Consider the following 8,547-nt stretch of genomic DNA (forward strand, 5'->3'; position numbering starts at 1 on the left):
AGTCCAAGTGTTGAACTCAACTTACAGTAGACACAGTGTGTTTCAGTTCAGCACTTGGACAAAGTCAACATTATCACTATCGTCAACTAATTTTGTGTTCCAATCCAAAGTTCTCTCGGAAATTGAACAATTGTTAGGACATGTAAATACTTGTACGGTCTAGTCGTACGCGAGTAACACCACCATTGCAAATTTGGGATATCGCCGTAAAGTCGATCATGATTCACAGTCTTTTTATCATCAATGTCTCTGGGTAAATACTAAATAGTGCAATAATTTTAATAAGCAATTAGTTTAATTCGGTATTGATTTATTTCTTTTGACCGCAGAGACGTGTTTATGGAGAAGCATTGGAAGTCAGTAATCTCCCGTTCCGTATGCGACTACTTTTTCGAGGAACAGAAGAAAATTTCCTCGCCTGTCGACATGCCACCCGTCGTAGCTACGCCACACCACTACCTCATCACCATTTTCAGGAACAATCTCTACTTTGTCGCAACCACTACAACGGAAGGTATCGTCGTCGCCGGCATAGGATAAAATTTATCAGATAAATATTAAACTGCGTAAAGGTGTATGTAGATATATTTTTAAACAAATGTAATTCTGATTACAATCATAGTCGCACCCCTCTTTGTGCTGGAATTTCTACACCGCGTCGTGGATATTTTTGAAGATTACTTCGGCGAATGCAACGAGACTATAATTAAAGAGCACTACGTTATCATTTATGAGGTATATATGCAAATACATAATACATTACGACATTTTGAACGCTAAAAGCAAAACTAGGACTTGGTAACTGATTGTTTGTTTTATTCTCTGTGTAGCTGTTGGACGAAATGTTGGATAACGGGTTTCCTCTTGCTACGGAATCTAACATATTGAAGGAACTAATCAAACCTCCAAACATTCTTCGAACAATTGCCAACACGGTCACTGGGAAAACAAAGTGATTTAGTTTTTCTGCACATATAATGTAGCTTTTTAGCTGATTGTGTGAAACAGGTCATCTATCATTGTTTTTGTGTGCCGTCTTTCAGTGTGAGCTGCACTCTGCCTTCTGGACAATTATCAAACATTCCATGGAGAAGATCCGGAGTCAAATATGCTAATAACGAGGCATATTTCGATGTAATTGAAGAAGTGGATGCTATCATTGATAAGAATGGATCCACTGTATTTGCAGAAATTCAAGGATATGTGAGTCACTGTTTAAGCACACACAGTAAAAATCATACCAAATGTAAAATATAAGTCTCTCTAAATTGCGGATGTTTGTACTTATAAATATTTTCAGATCGATTGTTGTATTAAGCTAAGTGGGATGCCAGATCTAACCATGACTTTTGTTAACCCGAGATCGCTAGACGATCTAAGCTTGCACCCTTGCATTCGATTCAAACGTTGGGAGGTTGGTAGCTGACATTGTGATTTATTCGATACGCTAAAATATTCATAACTAATTATTCGTTAATAGAATGAAAAGGTGTTGTCATTTATCCCCCCTGATGGAAACTTTCGTCTAATTTCCTACCATATCAGTTCGCAGAGCATCGTGGCCATTCCAATCTACCTCAAACACTATATTTCATTCCGAGAGGGGAAGCTGGACATCACAGTTGGGCCGAAGCAGACCATGGGGCGACAGGTACGTACAATTATTTTATTCACTTATATATATGCATATCAGAGTTTATGACGAGTGAATTTGCGATTTACATGATTATTAAACATGCATACATACGTACTAGATGATTTTGTAAAGTATTGGTATATTTAGTTTAAATGGAGTAGTTAATAAAGCTAACTTTAAACGCGCATTTTGTTAGTGTGTCAGTGAACATTATAATTGATAGTGTGACTTCTTAAAGGTGGAGGAAGTGTCCCTGGAAATCCCCATGCCAAAATCTGTAGCTAATTGCAACTTGACGGCTTCCCAAGGACGGTATACCTTTGACCCTGTCAGTAAAGTGTTTCACTGGGACGTGGGAAAAATTGACATTACGAAGTTGCCTAACATCAAGGGATCGGTAATTAATAAATCAATAGTTAGACTACTAATAATCTAACATGATAAACTAATTGCGTTCATTACTACCTCTATAGATAAGTTTAGGGGCCGGGGCTGGTCCGGTGGAAGCAAATCCAACTGTTACGGTCCATTTTGTGATCAATCAGATGGCCGTGTCGGGTTTGAAGGTGAGCCGACTGGACATGTACGGGGAAAAGTATCGACCTTTCAAAGGGGTCAAATATATCACAAAGGCGGGCAAATATCAATTCCGCCTGTGATAAGCCTGTTGCTGTTTTTGCTATGCTGATCAAAATACTACTTACCCATCCGGTCCTCGAAAAACATGACCTGCATTCATACTATATGATATTTATTATTTATCTTATTTCTTATGGAATGTGTGTAACGGGTTTCTGGTGCATAAAATTAAAGGGTCTCCCGTAGACCATCACTATTCGATTATTGTACATACATTTGTGTAAAAGTTTTGTTATGCTGTGTATTGTATATCAAGCCGGATGACCAGATGACACACTTTTTATAATTTATCGCAGTGACATACAGTTTGGTTTGATTTTGCTCAAGTTCTAAGGAACAATAATTGAACTTCTGTAAAATGTTTATCCAAACATGATTTACATGGCTCATTATAAAAAATGTATTTCCCCACAACTTTAAGTTTTGCGACAATTAAAGTACTTATTCGTGTAAAAAGGCCTTAGAGTTTTAAAGCAAGTCAAGATTTCATATGCTGATTTTTAAGCACATTGTACGCAAGATGGCTCGACATTCTCACTTTCACTAAAGTGCTTTCACTCAGACTGCTTCCTTCCCATGCACTTTCTCAACTTCCCAGGCGAGTTCTGAAACTGCGATAAGGATAGAAACCTGGCTGTAATTCAAGCTGACGATACAATTGTGATTATCTCAGAGCCTAATTCTGTAATTGGCATTTTCAAGATGTGGGAGAAGTGTTTATTATGGGGAAGTCACTAAATAAGTGGAAATTATTTTTGCATGGGCTTCCAGCCAACTATCTCTTTGAAACTGTTCTCGTGTGTGGACCATTCTAACAAAGTCAGACTTGAAATCAAGTAATTATTGGCAACATGACACATCACGCTACGTTATGTTTAAATACTAGTTCCGAAAGTTGACAATTTAATGGCACGTTAAAAATGAGGGAGGGAAACGGCGTGACTCATTGGAGGACAGTCTGACAGGTTATTTGACAGCGGAAAACTTGTGAGACAACAATAATTATCTCATTTCAGCGACATGCAACGCTGTGAATAATGCACTTGGTCTTGGTAAAAGTGACTTTGTTGTTCCCTGGAGAAACTGTGTTGCCGTCAACCTGCAGTTGTCACAGAGTTGGTCGATGTCCACTAATAAAGCCAACCAATCAATTCTTCCCAATTCGTTACACTCGTGTGTTTACTTCAACGGCTCAAAGTTGTTTCCCAGAAGAATTACCCGTCCGTGGAGGAGAATCTATTGGATTTATGAGACAGAGATCTGATTGTAATGAGACCAAATTAATTGGGATTTTCTGGCGATGCTGCAGCGAGGGGCCACTTTGGAAATGTGTAGCATGAAGTAGCCCCAAGCCACCCGACAACAGTGTCGCCGTAACGGAGTACATACACAGTGGATCATATTAGTTAATTGATTTCTGCTGTTTTCGCTGAAGCGTCGTGGTTGCTGCAAGAACCGACTTGCTGACGACTACAGGATTTATGCCTTGGAACCGATTTAGTGGAGCTGGATCACTGCAAACGAGTCAAATCCCCCACAACCACAAGTCCACCCACCATGTCGACAGGGCTGGGACGCGCGGGCATGCACACGTTCCGGGAGATTATAGCTGGGATATTGTCATCATGTGTGCACAAGCCCACCGGATCACACTCAATGCAACCATTTAATTTCAGGTTTCAGTGCGAAAAGCATAACAAATATGGATGTGCCTTCCCCTTATAAGTACAAGTTACCTCACGGCGATGGTTTCAGCTATGTATTCCAAGTATTTCCTCATATTTTCTGGGTTGCAACTCAGTTGCAAGTTTACGTACAGTAAAATTATTATGCAACAATAATGCATTTGGACTCATATCACGATTCGCCCAGAAACCCGGAAATCACCAGCCTGAGGCTCCTACTACGGCGAACAGACCCTTGAAGGCTCACCATCAATAGGACGCGGAAGTCTCTTTGCTGTTAGAGTGCATATTCTGCAGAGATCTGCTTTCCCATCCCCGAATGCATACGTACGTACTCTTCTTGACTCTTGAGTTACACACTGTGTCGCATTTCTCCAGTTTTAAATTGTTGGGCACATCCATCCTGATTCAATGTGAAGTTTTTTGGTCTCTCCCACTTTTAAATCTGTTTCTCGACTCTTTTCGTTTTAATGATATTACCAAATGTCTGAAAAGTGCTATTGAGGGAGAATTATTGGAACTGGAACTGGAACCAGTACGAGACTGGGAGCAGCAGCAGAAGAGTGAATTTCAAGTGGGTCAGTTAAGTGTGCATGATTGCGTCGCAGAACCATCAACCAAATGGGCAAAATTCTCTACATAGTGTGTCTTCAAAGTTGAAATATTTCCCCAAATTTTTCACGAGCTTTCGACCCCAGAAAAGAATAGAAATCGTGAGATTAGTGGAAAGACAGATAATTAACTTTTAGTTCCTTTTCTATCAAATGTCATTAATAATCGGACGAAAACTCTTTTTGCATAAGAATGGTCAAAATGTAATGAAATTGTACCCAACGTCTCAAATACCGAGGGATCACTTCTTTTCATGGTGTGTTCGGCATTTGCATGCTGAGTTATTAGCGAAGTGACCGAAAGCTGGGGAAATTGAGACGACGACTTTCTCCTTCGCGTGGGCGAACAATGCTTGCAGCCAAGTATCGAAATCTGTTGACACACGGCTAATCGTCATCCTCCTCATTCTGCACAGTTGCCCACCTACGAATAAATATGTAAGTACTTGATCCGTCTCTCTCTTGTGGTCTGCCGAGACTTTAATCAATTATTCATGGCGGATGACGTAAGAGGAGCGTCGCCTCGTCCTGGCCTCCTCCAAAATACCAATTTCACACAAGACCAATTAAACGCTTTAGCTCTCCCTTGAGACGCCAAGGTAAGAAAATCACATGCTCTCCGAGCCTCCTCTTCATCCTTACTGCAACGACATTGTGAGCGAGGGTGAGCCAAGCACTTTGTCGCAACATGCCTGCCTCTCATAGGGCCAAAGATGAGAGCCCAGAGTGACCCAGGCGCGTATGTGGACCACCCTCAAAGTAATTCTTGTCTGGGTGACTTGGGTGTAAAGTTAAGTGCGAGTATTAAATATGAGCCCATTAGATCTCGTCGTCCAGAATGGTTATTACATGGGAAGTAGTTACGAGCAATTTCGAAATGCAAAAATCAACGACCCAAACTTCGAATGCTTGGACCAGGCTAAGATTGCGAATCTGAGATTGCAAAGATCTCTCAGGGAGGATTGGTCCCCGTGTGGCCTGGATTAATGGGATTTACTTACTACATTATGACTACGACGAGAGATTTAAGCCACTGGGTTATCTAATTATATCCCAATCTGAGACCAACCCTGGCTTCGTCGTCCAGCTCCCAAAAGTAACCATTCAGCCTCGTAATCATCGTACATACATCGGATTACAAAGTGTCCCTTGGTATTGGTCGTCCCATCCTCCACACATGCATTTAAAGAGGTCAAAGACGAGGTCAACATTCTGAGGACCCAGTAGCAGTGTGGGCTGTGGTGTGAGCCACAATTCAGGGCCCCATTCGAGACTGTGCAGCACAAAACTTGGATGACCCACTGGGACAAGTTTCAGAATTGAACATGCAATTATCCGGATATAGTTGATCCTAATCTTCTCAATGTGTCACGGGAGGCACACTTAACTTGACCAGATATCCTCGTGACAAGCTTACTTATCTGGACTAGTACCTCTTCCGTAATATAACTTTACTTGAAATCTAGACTTTGGCTACTTATGCCCTAAAAATGACTTTGATAATGCTTTCAGCGCTTGACTTGACTTTAGGATGATGAAATCTTAACTTTAACTCGCAATTAAAATAACAAAGCTTGAAAATACTTATTTTTGGAAATTAAAATGGAGCTTTATTTCAATCAAACTATTTGGCATGAACAGCAAAAATCACACTTCCTCTCTCTTCGAGTTCAACTTACAGACTACTTATTTTTTACAAATGGCTACTTTTTATATTAAACTTATTACCAGGCCAACGCGCCCCTTTTCTTCTCATTCACCCTCTTACACTTAATCAATATCCGAATCCCTCAACAACCCACTCAATACATAGGTAATGTACATACATAGGTAATGTACATACGTACATAGGTAATGTACATACATAGGTAATGTACGTACATAGGTAATGTGTACCGCCATAAGGATCATTTTCTACATAAGGATCATGAAAACTCCATAAGGATCATGAAAACTCCATAAGGATCATGCATTCTACAATTATAATTACCATTCAAAAAACTTATCGATGACTTATTTCGTAATTCCTAAATGCTAAATGGTGGACAAATTTCTTAAAATAATATTGCTTAAAACTATTGCTTTATAAATTATTTTACACTCCCTACGGTCCCACGACACAATGCGAAAAATTGCTTCTCAAAACTTTTCTTGTCAATACAAGTTTAAGTTCCTCGAAACGAAGTGAAGTCCACTTTCTGGAGAAAGCACAAACCTTGTCATCCTGTCATGTTACCGCACCTGAGCCATGCTATTCTCGAATCGCTGCATTATTCACCTCCCTGCCTATAGTCGTGCGTGTTAAAAGCAGGCGAATTAAAATTTTCCCTGTTGTATCTTCAGTAGGCAAAAAGTTCCGTGCTGGAAAGAAACTATGCTTTTTGTGTAGTAACAGCAGTTTTGAGTAGGATAATAATTATTGGCATTTTCAAAGAAAACAAAATTTAACAAGAACGAGCCAATGAATGTTTGCCAAAGTTTTACTTCCTTTTTGTAGCTTTGAATCCTGTCATATAATTTCAGGGAATTAGTTGACCGCATACTTTGCTCGATCTACTGCCCGTTCAAGAGGTCTTCCCAGAATAGCGCGATCCTCCTGTCCACCTTCAGCAAATACTGACTCGCGAATCCCAGAATAAACGTAGGGAGCTCCTTTATTTAGTTCATTTGGTAACCAAAAGACAGCTCTTTTGTCAGTTGACGAGCCAACTAGATAACAGCATAGCGAGCACTGTGATATTATTGCAGTGCTGCCACGACATAAATTTTAGGGATACGATATTTGTGGTGCCGTCTGATACAGGGGACTGAGAAATTGCGAGTCTTGGGGACGGAATTGGTGTAGATTATCGTGATTTGATGGATGAATTTGAAAGTTGTGAGAGTGCGGAACCCTCATTAATCCCTCGAACCTAATGGCCGGGATTATTCAGCCACGAAAACCTTCATTGTGCGGCTGATGTATGACTCCCATCTCATCTCACTTGAGCAGAGCGTAATAAGAGTACACGCATGCATCCGTATGGACGCGGGGGCATTATGCTCGTGCTTATCTGAGAGGAAGTGGAGTAAGCCGAGTGTCGAGTATTGATTGCGATTGTGAGTAATTGCTTTCCTAATCTGAATTTAAAATGTGCTATGGGAGAGCCTCAGCCTTTGATTGAGTGCATGGGGACATCGTGGTGCGAGGGAGCCCACGTCGCGCACATTTGTCTAATTCGGATGGGTTTGCATTCAGCATCAACGTGCGTGGTGCTAATGGCAATCTTTTAATGGACTCTGATTGCATATGTGACCCTTTCCTTGCTCGGGGCCACTTTGATGTCCCAGTTGCAAAAAAAACTACGGTGTGAATTGTTCCTATATTAAAGTTAACTGACATGTGTCACGCACGGCTCATCTAAATTATGCTTAATTTCAGAGATTCACATATGTAAAGACCATTATTCGATTGTGTTCTGCAGAATAAGGGATGTGCTGAAGAGAGTGGATGTTGCCACCATTTCTGCACAAGAACGCGTCCGTCTGTTCAGCCAAACTCCATCATAAGTACATATGCAAATGTGCAACAGTCCCATCAACACGTAGACACTCGCTTTCTTTCTTCGATAACCCACTCCACTCGCATTTCGAGGAGATGTACATATTTGGACAGTCCTGGAGATGGATTGTACTCCACTTTCTCCACCACCACCACCACTTTTCACACTCTTCACTCAAACCCTCGAGTGTTGGGAGGCATAGTCACCTAGTGACTTATAGCCCAATTTTCTTTCGGGTCAACATACAATTTTATGAGCTGTTTTCGAATTTGGAGATTCGCTTCACTTGGTGCCATCATGCTTTATGTCTTATCATCTGCATAACAAATGCAACCATTTTTCTCCATGAGCTCGTCACTTACTTACAAGTTTGAAATGTTCCATGAGTTTAGTTGGACTCGGAAATGCGTTGCGGAGATCTTTCTCTGATATAA

The 8,547-nt window shown here is 40.8% G+C and overlaps 1 protein-coding gene across 1 annotated transcript; it reads left to right on the forward strand.

The window, feature by feature from the left end:
* The first annotated feature begins 23 nt into the window (after window positions 1-23).
* Window positions 24-2,719, forward strand: LOC110855895 (AP-3 complex subunit mu-1). Its single transcript, XM_022104304.2, has 9 exons — window positions 24-253; window positions 330-514; window positions 623-735; window positions 831-952; window positions 1,044-1,203; window positions 1,301-1,414; window positions 1,481-1,651; window positions 1,875-2,033; window positions 2,110-2,719. Exons 1-9 carry the CDS (start codon window positions 219-221, stop codon window positions 2,293-2,295), a joined length of 1,245 nt encoding a protein of 414 aa, XP_021959996.1. The 5' UTR covers window positions 24-218; the 3' UTR covers window positions 2,296-2,719.
* The last annotated feature ends 5,828 nt before the right edge of the window (window positions 2,720-8,547 follow it).

The sequence above is a fragment of the Folsomia candida genome, unplaced genomic scaffold, assembly GCF_002217175.1.
Source record: "Folsomia candida strain VU population unplaced genomic scaffold, ASM221717v1 Fcan01_Sc014, whole genome shotgun sequence".
In the NCBI taxonomy this organism is placed as follows: domain Eukaryota; kingdom Metazoa; phylum Arthropoda; class Collembola; order Entomobryomorpha; family Isotomidae; genus Folsomia; species Folsomia candida.